Source organism: Hemitrygon akajei, chromosome 2 (genome assembly GCF_048418815.1).
Source record: "Hemitrygon akajei chromosome 2, sHemAka1.3, whole genome shotgun sequence".
NCBI lineage: Eukaryota > Metazoa > Chordata > Chondrichthyes > Myliobatiformes > Dasyatidae > Hemitrygon > Hemitrygon akajei.
Window position 1 is genome coordinate 100,863,558 of NC_133125.1, and position 19,210 is coordinate 100,882,767.

At 41.6% G+C, this 19,210-nt stretch overlaps 1 protein-coding gene across 1 annotated transcript in view; it reads left to right on the forward strand.

Moving 5' to 3' along the window:
- The window catches only part of kif5c (kinesin family member 5C), a 152,914-nt gene that overhangs the window by 55,387 nt on the left and 78,317 nt on the right, over positions 1-19,210 (forward strand). The window contains exons 2-6 of the mRNA XM_073026042.1: positions 4,215-4,305; positions 6,807-6,880; positions 9,318-9,422; positions 11,772-11,820; positions 13,713-13,768. Of these exons, the coding sequence (XP_072882143.1) occupies positions 4,215-4,305; positions 6,807-6,880; positions 9,318-9,422; positions 11,772-11,820; positions 13,713-13,768 (375 nt within the window). The remainder of the gene's footprint in view (positions 1-4,214; positions 4,306-6,806; positions 6,881-9,317; positions 9,423-11,771; positions 11,821-13,712; positions 13,769-19,210) is intronic.

Here is a 19,210-nt window from a genome sequence, read left to right on the forward strand (position 1 = left end):
TACTCAGCACCCTTCGCTCAGCTACCGATGTTATACTCTCCAGTACTTTGCCCACGACAGAGCCCGCCTTCCTTACCAGCTTATTAAGACGTGAGGCGTCCCTCTTCTTAATGCTTCCTCCCCAACACGCCACCACAAAGAAGAGGGCGCTCTCCACAACTGACCTATAGAACATCTTCAGCATCTCACTACAGACATTGAATGACGCCAACCTTCTTAGGAAGTACAGTCGACTCTGTGCCTTCCTGCACAAGGCATCTGTGTTGGCAGTCCAGTCTAGCTTCTTGTCTAACTGTACTCCCAGATACTTGTAGGTCTTAACCTGCTCCACACATTCTCCATTAATGATCACTGGCTCCATATGAGGCCTAGATCTCCTAAAGTCCACCACCATCTCCTTGGTCTTGGTGATATTGAGACGCAGGTAGTTTGAGTTGCACCATATCACAAAGTCCTGTATCAGTTTCCTATACTCCTCCTCCTGTCCATTCCTGACACACCCCACTATGGCCGTGTCGTCAGCGAACTTCTGCACATGGCAGGACTCCGAGTTATATTGGAAGTCTGATGTGTACAGGGTGAACAGGACCGGAGAGAGCACGGTCCCCTGCGGCGCTCCTGTGCTGCTGACCACCGTGTCAGACCTACAGTCTCCCAACCACACATACTGAGGTCTATCTGTCAAGTAGTCCACTATCCAATCCACCATGTGAGAGTCTACTCCCATCTCCGTTAGTTTGTGCCTTAAGATCTTGGGCTGGATGGTGTTAAAGGCACTAGAGAAGTCCAGGAATGTAATCCTCACAGCACCACTGACCCCATCTAGGTGAGAGAGGGATTTGTGCAGCAAATACGTGATAGCATCCTCCACTCCCACCTTCTCCTTATACGCAAACTGAAGAGGATCCCGGGCGTGCCTGGTTTGTGGCCTCAGATTCTGTATTATCAGCCGCTCCATGGTCTTCATCACGTGCGACGTCAAGGCAACAGGTCTGAAGTCATTCAACTCCTTTGGTTGTGGTTTCTTCGGTACCGGGACAATACAGGATGTTTTCCACTGTCTGGGTACTCTTCTCTGCTCCAGGCTCATGTTGAAGATGCGCTGTAGTGGTTCTCCCAGCTCAGTCGCACAGGCCCTCAGTAATCGTGGGGAAACTCCATCCGGTCCTGCTGCCTTGCTGGTACAGATCTTCCTCAGTTGACCTTCCACCTGTGCAGCCGTAATCCTGGGCGTGGGCAAGGTCTCCTGTGAGTGGCTATTTTCCTGTGAGGGAAGTAAGCCTGGTGTGGAGTTCTGCGGTGAGGATGAGATTGTGCTGTCGAACCTATTGAAGAAGTTGTTCAGCTGGTTCGCTTTCTCCACATCTCCACTTATGTTTGCCCCCCGCTTTGCACCACATCCGGTGATGATCTTCATCCCATCCCACACCTCCTTAATGTTTTTTTTCTGCAGCTTTTGTTCTAGCTTCCTCCTATACTGCTCCTTTGCCCCCCTTATCTGTACTCTGAGTTCCTTCTGAACTCTTTTAAGCTCCAACCGATCACCATCTTTAAAGGCCCTCTTCTTCTGGTTTAGGAGGCCTTTGATGTGACTCGTGATCCAGGGCTTACTATTGGGATAGCAGCGAACAGTTCTAACAGGAACAACGGCATCCACACAAAAGTTAATATAGTCCGTTGTGCATTCAGTGACCTCCTCAACGCCCCCACAGAGCCCCCCTTGCAGTACATCCCAGTTAGTAGTACCGAAGCAGTCTCTCAGGGCCTGTTCAGCTTCAGGAGTCCACTTTCTAAAAGAGCGTGTGGTAGTGGGATGCCTCATCACAATTGATTTATATCTGGGCTGTAACAAAACCAGGTTGTGATCAGCTTTCCCCAGTGCAGGCAGCGGGGATGCACTATATGCATCCTCTACGTTTGCATACAGTAGGTCAATAGTCCTATTACCCCTGGTGTAACAATCCACGTACTTGTTAGTTGTGGTAGCAGTACAGTGCAAGACATGAACTCTAAGTTACAAAGAAAAAAGCAAAAGACAGATAATATGGCAGTGTTCACGAAGTGGTCAGAAATTTGCTGGTGAAGGGAAGAAGCTGTTTTTAAATCACTGAGCATGAGTCTTTAAAGCGGAGGTTGATAGGTTCTGGATTAATCAGGACGTCAAAGGTTACCAGAAGGAAGGAGAATGGAGTTGAGAGGGAATGAAAGAGTTAATGTATGGCATGTGTTTGATGGTCCTGGGCCTGTACTCACTGGAGTTTAGAGGACTGAGTGTGAATCTCATTGAAACCTATCGAATATTGAAAGGCCTAGATAGAGTGGATGTAGAGAAGATGTCTCCTAGGGCGAGAGGGTGCAGCCTCAGAATAGAGGGACGTCCATTTGGAACAGAGATGAGAAGGAGTTTCTTAAGCCAGAGGGTGGTGAATCTGTGGAATTCATTGCCATGGATGGCTATGGAGTGCATGTAATTGAGCAGAGTTTGATAGGTTCTTGGCTAGTTAGGGCGACAAAGGTTACGGGGAGAAGGTAGGAAAGTGGGGTTGAGAGGGAGAATAAATAGGCCAGGATGGAATGGTGCAGCAGACTTGATGGGCTGAGTGGCCTAATTCTGCTCCTATGTCTTCAGGTTTCTGTGCCTCCTCCCCGATGGTAGTAATGAGAAGAGGGCATGTCCTGGATGGTGAAGGTCCTTAATGATGGATACCACCTTCAGACACTATCTTTAGTTGATGGGGAGGATTTGCCCATGATGGAGCTGGCTGAGTCTACAGCCTTCTTCAGCCTCTTGTGAAAGTGGAGTCTCCATACCAGGAGATGATGCACCCAGCTAGAATGCTTCCCCCCAATACATCTGTAGAGTCTTTGGTGACATACCAAATCTCCTCAGACTCCTAATGATGTGTGCCTCCTGCTTGATTGCCTTGATTTATTTATAGAGATACATCATGGAATAAGCCCTTTGGCCCTTTGAACTGCACTGCCCACCAATCCCCTGATTTAACCCTAACCTTACCATGGGACAATTTACAATGAGGAAACCCACACAGTCACGGGGAGAATGTACAGCAGCAGGGATTGCTGTAAACTCCAACTTGAATGGGGGAAGCTGCAGATCATGGCAGCTCGGGCAGCAGCATTACAGGATGAAGCACCAACTCTTTTATCCTGCTGCCTGACCTGCTGAGTATTTCAGTCTGTGGCAGGAACTGAACCTCGGTCACCTGTACTGTAAAGTGTTGTGCTGCGGAGTAGATCCTCTGGGCTGTTGATGCCCAGGAAGTTGAAGGTGCTGACCCCTCCCAGGAAGAATGGTGTGTATTTTCCCTGCTTCCTCCTCTTTAAGTCCATAATCAGTTCTTTAGTATTAGGATGAGTCTGATGAAGTTCACAAACTTGAATGCTTAGGTTTGTTTTAGAACTGAAATTGGTTTATTATTGTCATATGTATTGAGGTACAGTGAAAAGATTGTCTTGCATATGGTTCATGCAGATCAATTCATTGCACAGTGCTTTGAGGTAGAACAAGGTAGAACAGTAACAATACAGAAAAAAGTGTAGCAGTTAAACGCAGACAGACAGTAAGGTGTAATACATTAACCAGGGAGGTTGTCAGGTCAAGAGTCCATATAATTGTGCCAGGGAGCCATTCACTATAACAGCTGGTTAGGTATTACCTGACATACTCTTTTATTTCAGCTTTTCAGCATTTGTAAGTTTTCTTTGGTTTTAGATTTTTGGATTGTTTTCAAATCCACGTCTAAAGTGTTACATGTGTAAAGTGCAGCTGTTTCTGTGGGATGTGGGTATTGCTGGAAAGGTCAGCTTTTATTGGCCATCCCTACTGTCCTTGTGACAGTGGTGGTGAGGTGTTTGATATAATAAACCTGGTTCTGAAACTCCCCTGGTGCTGTTGGGTAGATTTTTAACGAATAACAGCAGAAAAGCAATCCAAATAAGTAGGAAGTGTAACTTCCTGAGCTTGCAGGCCATGCTCTTCCCTTACATTTGTTGTCATTCTTTGGGGTAGAAGTTTGGATATAGTCCTGTTGTCTGAGTAACCTTGGGCGCAGCTACCAGTGTTCCAGCCACATGTGCATTTGGACCAATTCCAGAGCCATTTACGTGATGCGGTCTCAAGCAATCGATCGCTCATTTAAAACCCATGCACTTAGAAGAGTTTTGGAAATTGAATCTTTTTTTTCCTCTTCCAGCAAGGAAAACCTTTCGTATTTGACAAAGTTTTTTCTCCGAACACAACCCAGGAGCAAGTTTACAATGCATGTGCCAAACAGATTGTTAAAGGTAGGTGGTGTAGCCCATTGCTTTCATGTTACTGATATTTAAGCCATTTTGTAGTGTAGAGAGAGAACGGAATTGGGAACAATTGTTTTCAGTGCCAATTGCAGAAGTATTTTTCTCTATTCTCTCAATAATATTATATACCAGTGTTTTTGCTTTGTACAAATATATTGTGCAAACTAATATTTGTGTTCCAAATATGAGCTTTGTTTTTTTCCCCCACACAAAAACAACTATTTCATGCAACAACTTGCATGACATGAAGAACAGGTAAATGCCGTCTGAAACCCTCACCCTGAGTGAAAAGAACAATCACCTCTTTAAGTCCATTTCTTCTGGTGAATGGGGAGAAGTCTGATGGTCATTTATAGAAATCATATTTTTTTGGAATATGCTTTTTAACCCAAGTGCATAATTTGAAATGTTAAGATTTATTGTGGGGATGTATTTGGAGCTTCCTAGACATGTGACATTTTGGTTTTTGGACTATACCAAGTAAATAGGAGCTCCACTCATAGTGATTAATGCATAAGATCCCTGCATACTTCAGTCATTTGCAATTTCTTTCCATATAGATAATCAGTCTGCATATTGGTTCCTTTTACCGAAGTACACAACCTCACACTTTCTTGCATTAAAGGCTATTTTTCAGGTTTTAGCTCGTGCACTCAGTCTATCCATTTCCTGTTACAGAGTCCAAATATCCTCATTGCAACATGTCCTCCTACCAGTTGGATCCTTTACATGCTGCTCACTAATGTTTATAGTAAGTCATTGAAGGCCAGGAACTGCAGCAACATTCAGAAGTGTGTGTGTTTCTAATCATTGCCCACAGTCGCAGTTACATTTCTGTACAAACTGAATGCCTGCACTTGCTACATCAATTCTCCCATTTGTTACCAGGTGGTGAGTGAGACAGAAGATACTAATTAAGAAAAAGCACATTAATCATTTATTTACAAAGAGTAAAACATTCAATCAAACAGTTAAGTTCCCCTCCCCCCCCCCCCCAAGTTACATAAATTACAAAACTGAGCATCCGGCAAACAGGTACTTGGCTTAGAGTGGACGTGAGCCTTCCTCTATTTGCAGCATACCTTCTCAATGGTGCTTCAGTACTGGTCGCAGACTCACTGTAAAAATGAGTGACCCAACGATAAAGGAAAGGTGCCTGAAATTGGACACTGGTGCTGTGGCACACAAGGCAAACAATGAGAAAGAGTTGCTGCACTCTTCAAACAAGCCAGTCGATGACCAGCACAGTAGAAGCGGCTTTTGCCTGACAAGTAAACTTAACACCCCTGCCCCCCACATGTGACACAGTCCCTGCAGTGTAGTTGTCAAGATTTCCAAGAGCACGTAAAGACCGTTTCCAGTTAATTATAGTAGATGTTGAAATTAATTTTTTTAATTTAAATAATTAAATGCTACTTGCAAAAGATGTCTCTTCGAAATGGAATGATTGAACCAAGTGGCCTTATGCATTGAAGTAAATGAGCTTGCAGATGCTGTGCCTACTCCAACATGGCAGAAGATCTCTGAGCAGATTTGTCCAGAGTAAATCCTGCTGATAGTCTGTAAGCTCTTGGTTCAATGCTGGAACTCTTTGACATATTCACCAGCTAAAGTTCCGGTGAGTTTTCATCAGGCTGCATAGAGTGTAGATTTGCATATAGCAAGGTTAAAACTGGTAGTTTGTGGCATCATCACATTATGTGCCATGTTACATGATGTGGGCAGTCATGGCCTTCCATCTGTTCTCTATCCATCACCATGATTGTTCTTGACACATTTTTCTGCAAAAGTGGGTTGCCGTTGCCTTCTTCTGGGCAGTGTCTTTACAAGATGGGTGACCCCAGCCATTATCGATACCCTTCCGAGATTGTCTGTCTGGGGTCAGTGGTCGCATAACCAGGACTTGTGATGTGCACCAGCTGCTCATAACCTGCTCCGATGGCTTCACGTGATCCTGATTGGAGTGGGGGGTGGGGTGAAGGTGTGCTAAGCAAGTGCTACACCTTGCCCAAGGATGACCTGCAGGCTAGTGGAGTTTGTGGCAGTGGTATTAAAACTGGGAGAGGATTTGATGGAGATACTTGAAGCATGTTGGAGCTAGACCAAATGAAACCAGAAATGTTAAGAACTGGAGAGAACAGGAACAAAAAAAACCACTTGGGATAATGCTGAAAAAATTGTTATTATCTGGAATTCACCGTGGGATGCAGATTTCAAAAGGAATTACACAAGTAACTGAAGCTTTTTAAAAAAGGTTAACATGGGGAGAAATCACAATAACTGGCTGACTTTTACAAGATGCCAGCATCAACTTGATGGGCCACACAGCCTCCTCCTAGGCTGTGAATTACTTCTGAAGTGGAATGGTTATTTATTGTTTGAGTTACGTAAGTTACAGTAGTTTACAATATTTTGAGTACTAACATGCTTTTAATAGGGTAAGGTTTCAGTTGCTTACATAATCAATGCTACTAATCTATTTATTTCAGATGTACTTGACGGTTACAATGGAACTATTTTTGCTTATGGTCAAACGTCTTCTGGGAAAACACATACCATGGAGGTAAGTGGTTGATATATTCCCTGAGGTATCCTTTCAAAAGCAGAAAATATTCATTCTTGCCAATGCTTTTGACATGAAATCCAAATGAGGAAACTAAATCTATTTCTCACCTCTTGCTCTTCAGTGCTTTTTCCCTCCTATCTGTGTAGGTGTATCAGATTGCCTTTTGATCACTTCAGTACTCCTACCTTCAGGAGCCATCTGGGGCATATGCTTACAGTTATTTTTATAGAGCTAGACCAGAAATTATATTACCGTAGATTCCGGACTACAGAGCGCACCTGATTAAAAGCCGCTGGCTCTAATTTTAGAAAGAAAATCAATTTTTTACTTGTACAGGCCGCACTGGATTTTCGGCCGCAGGTGTCCCACTTTGTAATATGAGATATTTACACAGAAAGATATTACACGTGAGGATTTTTTAACTTTTAATTAAATCCATATGGTAACATAAACAAATACATATTGCAAATGCTTTTTTTCGAACCGTGCCTGTAATGCGGCTACTTATAAATATACGTTGCGTATACTTTTTTACTGAACAACATTCCAATATCTCCTAACGACTGGTAAAAAATATATATACTGCAGCCTACCAGGAAAAGTTATTGATCGCCTTTAACTTAAAAGCAGCGTTCGCTCAGATCTAATGCCGCTTGCGTAATGCCGCTCGCCCCCCCTCCTTCCCGTTTATCGCAAACTGGCATTTTTCCCACAAGACGCGGCGAAACCGGGTGTGACGTCATAGCATCCCGCGATGTAGTACAGAAAACAAATATAGTTAAAACACTTCTAACTTTAACTAGAAAATGAATTACTAAGCGAAAATATTATAAACTAAATAACTGTCATAAAGGCAGCACAATGCTTTTCTTCGAGTGTTTTCCATGTTGATGAGGGTGAGTACAAATGACTGATTTACAATAATTTAATTGTGAAAGTGCGCTTGATTTATCGTACAATTTCATTGGACCTCTGTGAACTACTCATCAATTTTATTGGTCTGCTGTTACGAGGCAAAATGTTTTTGGCGGCATGAAAAAAATCATGCATTAGCCGCACCGTAGTAAAGGCCGCAGTGTTCAAAGCTGTTCAAAATGTGGGAAAAAAGTAGCGGCTTAAAATCCGGAATCTACGGTAGATATAATTTGCACTAGCTTGCTGCTTGATTCTGTTTAGTAATCTTTTCAGAATTGCTCTAATCACAGGATAGGATCACAAAGAGAGTTTGTAGAAGAGAGATTCAGTTAATGCTAGTTCCTCATTGCAGTTGTAACTTTTATGCCAATTTTTCACTTATTTCTCTTGCTTTTGACAAAATGACTCACTTTGTTCAACCAGCTAGTCTTATATTTTCTGCAATAACAAAACCAAGCCAAGGTTGGCATTGGTCTTTGGCCAAGGTTACAACACCTGCAAGTTCACCTAGACCAGGAGTTCCCAACCTTTTTTATGCCATGGACTCCTACCATTTTCCGAGAGGTCCATGGACCCCAGGTTGGGAACCTCTGAACTAAACTGACCAGACATACCAACTTGTGTTCGCTGTAAGCCAAACCCTTGGTAGATCTTCCAGAGCTGATGTCAAAATTCTTGTTCATGAATGGAAGGCAAAGAATGCATTTATATTTTTTATGCAAATTGTGGAAAGTTATATTCCCATTACTTTCAAACTCAAATGTCGGCTTATTTTATAATGTTATCTGCATAAGCAGGGAAAAAAAAATCTTGGCCAATGGATTGAAGGGAACAATTTCAATATAATTACTTGGCTTTGTGTTGGAAATAATTCATCTAGTTCAGAATTCTCAATCATAATGTGCTTAATATGAAATGATAGTTGGCACATGATTGATGAAATTAATGGCTGATATTATGGAGAACTGAGTTTGCTCTTGTAGGTATCGAAGGAGTAACTCTCCTTCCTTGGCTGCGATTTCTCGCCACCCTTTGCTGACACGTTGCTCACACCTTTCTTGATGCATTTGGGAACGGTTTTCTTCCTCCCAGCAATTAGTAAACTCTGTTTCACTCACAGAGTTATGTGAAATATTAATACTCACTGAACATAAGGTTTTTGGTGAAAGCAATCAATACACTGTAATTGTGTTTGGAATTGACTAAATTATGTTTCTGGATTATAAGGCTGTTTGATGTACTTTACGCAACAATCAGTCTGACAGAGGAACACAGTGAGTCCCCTATGTTTCCAATATATTTTAAGGGTTAATGGTTTGGGTCAGAGGTTTCTAACTGGGGTCTATAGAGTGATTCATGGCATAAAAAGGGTTGGGAACCCCTAGTTTATTATTTTGGAAGTGGAACTAATACGCAGTGGTAGGAAAATGACTTTTTCATTTCATTAAATAGGACAATTTGCAACATAACTTGAGGACCTTGAACAGTGTTTGTGTTTTGTTGATTGTTATATCTTTAGGGAAAGCTTCATAATCCTCAGCTGATGGGCATTATTCCAAGGATAGCTCATGACATCTTTGATCACATCTATTCCATGGATGAGAATCTAGAATTCCACATTAAGGTTTGTGAAGTCTTTCTTCAGTAATTGTATCGTGACAACCAGTTGACCAGTTTGCATACTTACGTTTGAATTTGTACTTCTATTGGCGTCATCTGGATTTGAAAATAATAATGTAGTCTTCTAGCAGTCTAAACCATATTGGTTTCAGGGTAATATAACCATATAACAATTACAGCACGGAAACAGGCCATCTTGGTCCTTCTAGTCCGTGCCGGACGCTTACTCTCACCTAGTCCCACTGACCTGCACTCAGCCCATAACCCTCCATTCCTTTCCTGTCCATATACCTATCCAATTTTACTTTAAATGACAATACCGAACCTGCCTCTACTACTTCTACTGGAAGCTCGTTCCACACAGCTACCACTCTCTGAGTAAAGAAATTCCCCCTCGTGTTACCCTTAAACTTTTGCCCCCTAACTCTCAACTCATGTCCTCTTGTTTGAATCTCCCCTACTCTCAATGGAAAAAGCCTATCCACGTCAACTCTATCTATCCCCCTCATAATTTTAAATACCTCTATCAAGTCCCCCCTCGACCTTCTACGCTCCAAAGAATAAAGACCCAACTTGTTCAACCTTTCCTTGTAACTTGGGTGCTGAAACCCAGGTAACATTCTAGTAAATCTCCTCTGTACTCTCTCTATTTTGTTGACATCTTTCCTATAATTCGGTGACCAGAACTGTACACAATACTCCAAATTCGGCCTTACCAGTGCCTTGTACAATTTTAACATTACATCCCAACTCCTATACTCAATACTCTGATTTATAAAGGCCAACATACCAAAAGCTTTCTTCACCACCCTATCCACATGAGATTCCACCTTCAGGGAACTATACACCATTATTCCTAGATCACTCTGTTCTACTGCATTCTTCAATGCCCTACCATTTACCATGTATGTCCTATTTGGATTATTCCTACCAAAATGTAGCACCTCACACTTATCAGCATTAAACTCCATCTGCCATGGTTCAGCCCACTCTTCTAACTGGCCTAAATCTTTCTGCAAACTTAGAAAACCTACTTCATTATCCACAACACCACCTATCTTAGTATCATCTGCATACTTACTAATCCAATTTACCACCCCATCATTCAGATCATTAATGTATATGACAAAACAACATTGGACCCAGTACAGATCCCTGAGGCCTCCAACCTGACAAACAATAGTTGAAGACAGCCCAGATGTTTGGAGTTTCTTCACTTAATGTTGATTCCTTCTGCTTCTTGCCATATATCTTATATGCAGCTGGTTGAGGCAAGTTTCAGATACTTTATAATTAATTCTCTGTGGAACCTTTTGAGTGCCACTACCTGCACAGTGAGGCTCCTAATTAAATAACATACACTTTAAAATTTTCCTTCCCTATTTCCAAATCATATTTGCTTCTCCCCCACCACCCCCCTTCAAATTCTGGCATTTCTAATTCAGCATCTCACAATTCCTTTCATTGGTGGCAGAAATTTCTGTCCTAAAACTCTTTAGTTTCTATTCTCTTTTCCTCTTTTAAGAAGCTCCTTCAAACTAGCTGCTCTGACCAAATATTGGTCCCTGTTAGCTCCTAAATATTTTGATGTGAAATTCTGTTTGATAATGACCTTGCAAAGTACTTCAGCATGTTTTACCACATTATTAGCTCAAAGTGAATACAATTTGTCGTTGGTGCCTAGATTGTTAAGAATCAAAATGGCAACATGTTCCATGCTGCTCTGCTGTGACTCTGGTAATGATGTGCAGGTAAAGAAGACAGTATGTGCTATTGGTCATAACTTTGCAATCAAAATGTAATTGGAAAATGAATTGCAGAGGAAAAGCTTCCTGAAGAAATGACAGTAGGTAATAGTTAGGAATATTTATGGTCCTAATGAAAGCAAGTTAGCAGCCATCAAATGCAACAAGACTCATCATAAAAATACTCTGTCTTTATGAATGTACAAAAACTGATAAATAAGTGACATTGTAATGCTGAAACTTGCCTTGTTTTAGATGAGTACAAGAGATTCTGTAGATGCTGGAAATCCAGAGCAATGCACACACAAAATCCTGGAGGAACTCAGCAGGTCAGGCAGCATCTATGGAAATGAATAAACAGTTGGAGATGCATGATAATCATAGTGTCCTATCACCTACCTGAAACACTCTTGGTCACGAGGGATACATATAGTGGGGATCATGGACTCCTGAGTTAAATAAATTGGTAATTTTTGAAACCTTCATCAGAAAAGGTCTCAGCCCAAAACGCCGATTGTTTATTCATTTCCAAAGATTCCAAAGTTCCTCCAACATGAAATTTCCTCAAGGCTATGATCTTATTTAAAATACCTTGTGTTTTTTTGCAGGTTTCCTATTTTGAGATCTATTTAGACAAAATTCGAGATTTGCTGGATGGTAAGGGATTGTTTTTGCCTTTTTGAAGGAAGTTTAATGCTTTGATAAAAGTGAAAGATCTATAAATGCATGATAATCATAGTGTCCTATCACCTACCTGAAACACTCTTGGTCATGAGGGATACATATAGTGGGGATCATGGACTCTTGAGGTAAATAAGTTGGTAATTTTTGAAACCTACAACATCCTGCTAACGGTAGTAAGATAAATGTGGGAAAAGAATTAAATTGATTGAGGGAAGAATTAAGTCAAGTAGATAAACTTCCTGGACTGCTTCAGATCCCTAATAGGGCTATTCAATAATCTGGCCTGCTGGTGTTAGTGGTGGAAGGAACGATAGACATTTAAACCAGGTGTTCCCAGCCTGACTTCCACAAACCCCTTGCTTAATGGTATTGGCTCGTGGCATAAAAAAGGTTGGGAACCCCTGATTTAAAGAGATCTAAGACTTCCGTAATTCATCAAGAATTCAGAAATTTCAGGTCTACCCTGGCTAATGTGATCTAGTTTTTGAGAAAATCCCAAGTGTATGGGAATGGAATTTCGTGAGCATTGTAATAAGACCTAGGAACAGAATTAAGCCATTCAGCCCATTGAGTGTTCTCCGCCATTCTATTGTAGTTGAGTTATTATCCCTCCCAACCCCATTCTCCTCCCTTCTCCCTGTCATCTTTGACACCCTTACTAATCAAGAGCCTATCAACCTCTGCCTTACATATACCCAATGACTTGGCCTCCATTGCTGTCTGTGGCAGTGAATTCCACAGATACACCACCCTCTGGTTAAAGAAATTCCTTCTCTCTGTCCTAAAGAAATGTAATAGTGAACCTTTAGAACAAGGGCCCCAATCTGGGGTCTGTGGACCCCTTGCTTAATGGTATTTGTCCATGGCATAAAGAAGGTTGGGGACCTTTGGTATAGAAGACATTTGATGGAGTGGAACTGAAACTGCTTGAGAAACTCAGAATGTCAAGCAGCATCTGTGGAGGACAGGGACAGTTGATATTTTGGGTGAAAAACTGATCCATATTCCAGCATCTGCAATCTGTTGTGCCTCCATTTCACCCATCCAACATTACTGTGTGGGGTAAGACTTGGCACACATGAAGACAGATGGGGTACGAAAGGAAATATAACCACACAAATATAGAAAATTTGGGGGATGGAAGTACAAGAAAAATGCATATTCTTCTTTGGGCAGAATGTGTTAATGGTAATTCTCCACAAGACTATAATGTAGATTTTAGATAATATCATTAATGTAGAAAGTGGTGAGGTTTTGAAGAAGGGGGAGTTAAGAGTGAGCAGCAACTTTAACCTCCCTCAACTGTTTAGAGCAACAAACGCAAGAGGTACTGCAGGTGCTGGAAGTCTAGAACAATGTGCTGGAGGAGCTCAGCAGGTCAGGCAGCATCTATGGATGGGAATCAATAGCTGATGTTTCAGGCTGAGGCCCTTCATGTCTTATGGTCTTACTTGGACTCAGTCATGATGAAAGGACTCGGCCCAAAACGTTGACAGTTTATTCCCTTCCACAGATGCTGCCTGACCTGCTGAGCTCCTCCAGCACATTGTGTGTATTGTTTAGACCAATGACTTTTTTTATATAGCTATGAATCAGCCTTTTCATTGACATATATGACACAAGAATACTGCACAGTATTCAGTATGCACAGTATTTCTATCCATCTTAATGTTGTGAACTCCAAAATTGATTACCTTTTTCAAAAGAAAGTAGTATCTTCCTTATGTAAACTGCATGTATTCCAGATGACCCTCTTCTTAACAAAAGAAGCAGCAGAAAAAAAATTATATTGGATGCATTACTTCAACTGAATATCAGCTGATTAAATTCTAAACTAAATTAAGTTGTTTTATTTCTTGTTGCAGTTTCAAAAACAAATCTTTCAGTACATGAGGATAAAAACAGAGTACCTTTTGTTAAGGTGAGATTTATTTCTAAATACTCTCCAGTCTTTATGGTGGCAACAAGGAATATGATGGTGGCTTGACTCAGTGCAGTGTGGGCTGTAAGTAGCCATCACCCTGCATTTAATTAGAACCTGCAAGGAATGGCAGTCTTATTTTAATACTGTTCAATGAATGATTGTATAGTTTTATATTAATGTTGTACACAACATTGCAAATATCTCATTGATATCAGATTGTTGGTCTGTTTATTTATTGAGATACAGCATCACCCAGCAATCCCCCAATTTAACCCCAGCCTAATCATGGGACAGTTTATAATGTCCCATTAACCTATCAACCAGAGGGTCATGAGAAGAATGTACAAACTTCTTGCAGGCAGGTGCGGGAACTGAATCCAGGTTCATAATGGAATTTGAGGGCATTTTAAATTTAGAAAACACACGGTAGTGTAGTGGATAGCACAACGCTTTACAGTACTAGCGACCTGGGTTTTATCACTAGCTAGGGTTAACAGACATCCCACCTCTCCTGGAATTTCCGGGAGTTTCCCGCATATTGATAGTAGCTCCCCGACACCTGCAAATTATATACAATATCCCGGAAATAGATTTTTTTTTGAGATGGAGAGAGCGAGAGAGAGGAGAGCGCAGGAGATCACGCCATGCCAGAGTGTTCCAAAAAAAGAAAATATAAAACGTACTGCACCCCAGACTACACTAAAGTGTAGCCCTGCCTAATAGGGGTCAAAAATAATGACAGTGTTGCTTGCTGCACTGTTTGCAACAGTGACTTTTCTATTGCTCATGGTGGGTTAAAATGTAAAAGCATTTTGATGTGAGGTTAACTGGTGTCATTCGTTTATTAGCATAGCTAGCATTATTTAAACTAGCTGGCTAGCTGCTAAGGAGCTACTCTATTGCAGACATCCCACCCTTCCCGCAAATTAATGGTGCTACCTCCCTGAAATGAGTTTTTGCAGGGTGGGATGTGATGTCTAGGTTAAACTGGGGATTGCTGGTAGCGTGGCTCAAGGGGCTGGAAGGGTCTATTTCACGCTGTATCACAATAAATTAAAAATAATCTTTTTTCAACTCTTGCAAGGAAATTAGTGGTGATCCAAAAATGTCTGTTATGGTAAACATGCCAAAACTGATTAAATAAGGTGGGAACTTAAACCAAAATGTTCTAGGCCTCAACCAACAAACTAAAGGCAGACGAGGACTGGTGGATCAGCAGATATATTTTCTCCCAAAGTTGTTAATGGCATCACAACCCTTTTCCATGATAGGAGTACCAACTACCTCTATTCAAATCCACATATTTTACTCACAAAACCATTCCAATCTCAATTGCAAAAGCCCCACCCCATATTCACTTTTTATCCCCATTCTCCATTTCCTACTCTCAACTCCTTTCCAGCCTCAGCCCAGTCAGGTGAGCTTCCTGCCTGATAGCTGGTCAGACAACTACAGCTAAGATATAAAATTTGTTACAGGTTGGGCTGTTAAAGCAAAACCTGTTCCCCTGCTCAACCACAGCTTCTTCCCAGTCTTGAATGAAAGCTTCATTGTCTGGATTTGAGTCAGTGTTGGCACTGCAATGATAGTGATCTTGAACTCCTTCATGTGATTGTAATGCATTAAGTTAAACTTCAGTTGGTCAAAACGTACACAATGCACCAATATCACAAAGTAATCATTACTAGAAGAGGTGGGAATAATCAAAATTTTTAAGATGAGCTTTCAAATTAATTTTTCTGTTGCCATTTAACATTGTATTTCTAGTCTCACTTGTGTTCAAGCTATTAAATGCCCTAAGTTCTAAAAAAGATAAGGCATCATTTTTTTAGTAACACACAGAAAGTCCTGGAGGAACTCAGCATCTTTAGAGAAGAATAAACTATCAACATTTCAGGCCAAGAACCTTCATCAGAACTTGTGTTTATGGCATTAATTTTTGGCGGGGGCTATTGATGCAGGTTTTCTCGGCTTGCCTTTCTCCCTCCATAATTTGACATAAATTATTGTTACAAATTCCATTCACTACAAACACAAAAATAGAAATTGTTGGCAATGAGGGCTTTCAGATGAAATTTGAAAGGGCAAAGTCTAATATGTTTTAAGTTTTGCAAGTACTCTCACGTTGAAGAGGTTGTGTATGTAGTGTACTCATGCAGATTAGATAATAGTTGTGGATTTTAAGAAAGCAGAGAACCTCCTATGATGTTTCCAGATGTTTGGATAAAAATTATTTTGTAAGTAATGGGGCAGTGTATAGATTTATTGCCAAGGTTAGCTACCTTTAAACCACCCTTAAGGTCTCAAATTCAACCTGTTCTAAGCATAGTCTGAGGCTAACTTGATTTAGTTATTGCTTCAGTGATTCATCAATCGTAATAAAGGAAAATCAATACAAGAGGTTTGTGTGATATTGCAGACTGAGATCATATTGATTAGAGAAACTGAGACAACTACACTCATTAACTCAGTGGTGTACAGCTGTCTGGCTGTAGCCAAACCAATTCAATAGCCAATTTAAATGTGTGCATCTTTGCAATGTTGGATCTTGTGTGACAGCATGGTTCAGTGGTTCAATTTGATATCAGAGAATGTATACAGTATACAACCTGAAATTCTTACTCTTTGCAAACATCCATGAAACAGTAAAACCCCCAAAGAATGAACGGCAGAAACATCAGAACCCCAAAGTCTCCCCCCCCAACACACAAGTAGCAGCAAAAACATCAACCATCCATGTCCCCTCCCCCACCAACTTGCAGCAAAACTCTGACCCCCCCCTACCCCGACCCCCACCATGAAAGCAGTAGCAAAAGCCCCCTTGATATGGAGTGCATCAGAAACTACTGTCCATCCTAGCACTTCGGTATCTCAGGCAGGCTGTCTCTCACTATCAAGAACGAGGGAGAGATGGCTCCTACAACAATGAGAACTTGAGACCAGCAGCTCACTGTTTTGATATTACAGTCTTCCGTGTTGCTTCTCTGAGTCTCCCGACTTGAGGACTGACAGGCTCTCACCGCCAGGATGATGCCAATCATTGGAAGTAACAGGAACAACACAAAGGGACAGTAGTACCTGTGCTGGTTCTTTGAAAGAGCCATGGAACTATTCACATTCTCCTCATCCTTTCTCATGGTCCTGCTAAATTCTGCTTCGAATATCTTTAGTTTTTGTAAATTACAAGTAAATTTGCTTTTGTTACCCGCTCAAGCAATGTGTCCAGATTATAGAAACATATCAATACCCCTGAGCATGGCACACAGAGTCTTTCAAATATTTGGGCATCATTATGCCAAAAGATCTGGCAAAATTATCAGAATGTAATTATCAGCCTCTATATAAAAAAAATTAAGGAAGATGTGGCAAGATGGAACCTAATTCCATTTTTCAGTCTCAATTCAAGGATTGAGTCTATTAAAATGAATATACTGCCCAGACTGTCATATCTCTTTCAGACCCTACCAATAGAGATTAATCAAAATCAATTCAATGAATGGAACAAGATGCTATCAGGGTATATTTGGCAGGGTGTAAGGCCTAGAGCTCATCTCAAAACTTTGCAATTAGCAAAGGAAAAGGGGGGATGGGGCTTGCCTTCTCTTAGAGATTATTATTTTGCAGCACAGTTGAGAGCTGTGATATGTTGGTGCAACCCATCATATGACACTCAATGGAAAAACATTGAGGAGCGGGTACTTCCCATCCCCATACAAGCAATTTTGGCTGATAACAACCTGCAAAGGTACATAAATACTATTGATAACCCAAATTGACTCTTAAAATATGGAAAACTACTATAAAAGAATATAATCTAAAGGGAGATATTGCAATTCTTAAATGGTGTGCATATGATTCGGATTTTACACCAAATAAATTGGATGCTAGATTTAAGGACTAGACAGCTAAAGGAATAACAGTTCTTTGCAACATAATGAAAGAAGGAACACTGTTCAGTTTTGAAATGCTTAAAGAGAAACACTTATTAGAAAAACAAGATTTTTATTGGTATTTACAGATGCGACAATATGTTAATAAGATGTTTAAAAATGTAACCAAGGCAAATACATGCTTGATAGAGCTCTTTAGAAAAGCATATAATTTAGATAATGGTAGTAGAATCATTTTAAGCATGTATAAGGGGTTGTCAAATCTTAAAACACATTCGACTTCATACATTAAAACAAAATGGGAGAAGGAAGGAGGGATATCTGAGGAAGAATGGACAACAATATGGAGATATCAATGGAAGTGTACCAGTTCACAGAAATGGAGGGAGTTTGAATGGAAAAACTTGATAAGATATTTTATAACACCCTCTCAGAAATCCCATTATGATAGTAACCTCCCTGGTTGCTGGAGAAATTGTGGAAATCAAAATGCAAATCATTATAAAAACACAAAATGCTGGCCGAACTCAGCAGGCCAGACAGCATCTATGGGAGGAGGTAGTGACGACGTTTCGGGCCGAAACCTTTCATCAGGAGTGAAGTAACATGGGATGGTGGAGAGGGGATAAGAAGTGGGGGGAGGGATGAAGTAGAGAGCTGGGAAGTGATAGGCTGGAGGGAAATGGGCTAGGGAGAAGGTGGAGAATTATGGGAAATAAAAGAGAAAGAAAGGTAGGACTGGGGGGAGATTATAGTGAGGGGGAAAAAAGAGAGAGAAAGAGAACCAGACTAAAATAATAGATAGGGATGGGGGTAAGGAGGGCAGGGGTATCAACGGAGGTCTGTGAGTTGGATGTTCATGCCGGCAGGTAGGAGGCTACCTAGGCAGGAGATAAGGTATTGCTCCATTGGCTTTTCATTCTAGGACAAAGGAGATGTCTTCCTTTTTTAAAGAAAGGGGCTTCCCTTCGTCCACTATCATCTCTGCCCTCCATCGCGTCTCCCGTATTTCACGCACCTCTGCCCTCACCCCATTCCCCCGCCAGCCCACTAGGGATAGAGTCCCCCTGGTCCTCACCTATCACCCTACCAGCCTACAGATCCAACGTATAATCCTCCGTAACTTCCGCCACCTCCTACGTGATCCCACCACCAGCCACATCTTCCCCTCCCCCCCAACTCTCGGCTTTCCGCAGGGGTCGCTCCCTACGTGACTCCCTTGTCCATTCATCCCCCCCATCCCTCCCCACCGACCTCCCTCCGGGCACTCATCCCTGCAAACAGAAGAAGTGCTACACCTGCCCTCACACTTCTTCCCTCACCACCATCCCAGGCCCCGGATGGTCCTTTCAGGTGAGGCACCACTTCACCTGTGAGTCAACTGGGGTGATATACTGTATCCGGTGCTCCCGATGTGGCCATTTATACATTGGGGAGTCCCGCCACAGACTGGGAGACTGTTTCACCGAACACCGGCGCTCAGTCCTCCAGCAGTGGCGGGATCCCCTGTGGCCACACACTTCAATTCCACAGATCACTCCCACTCCGA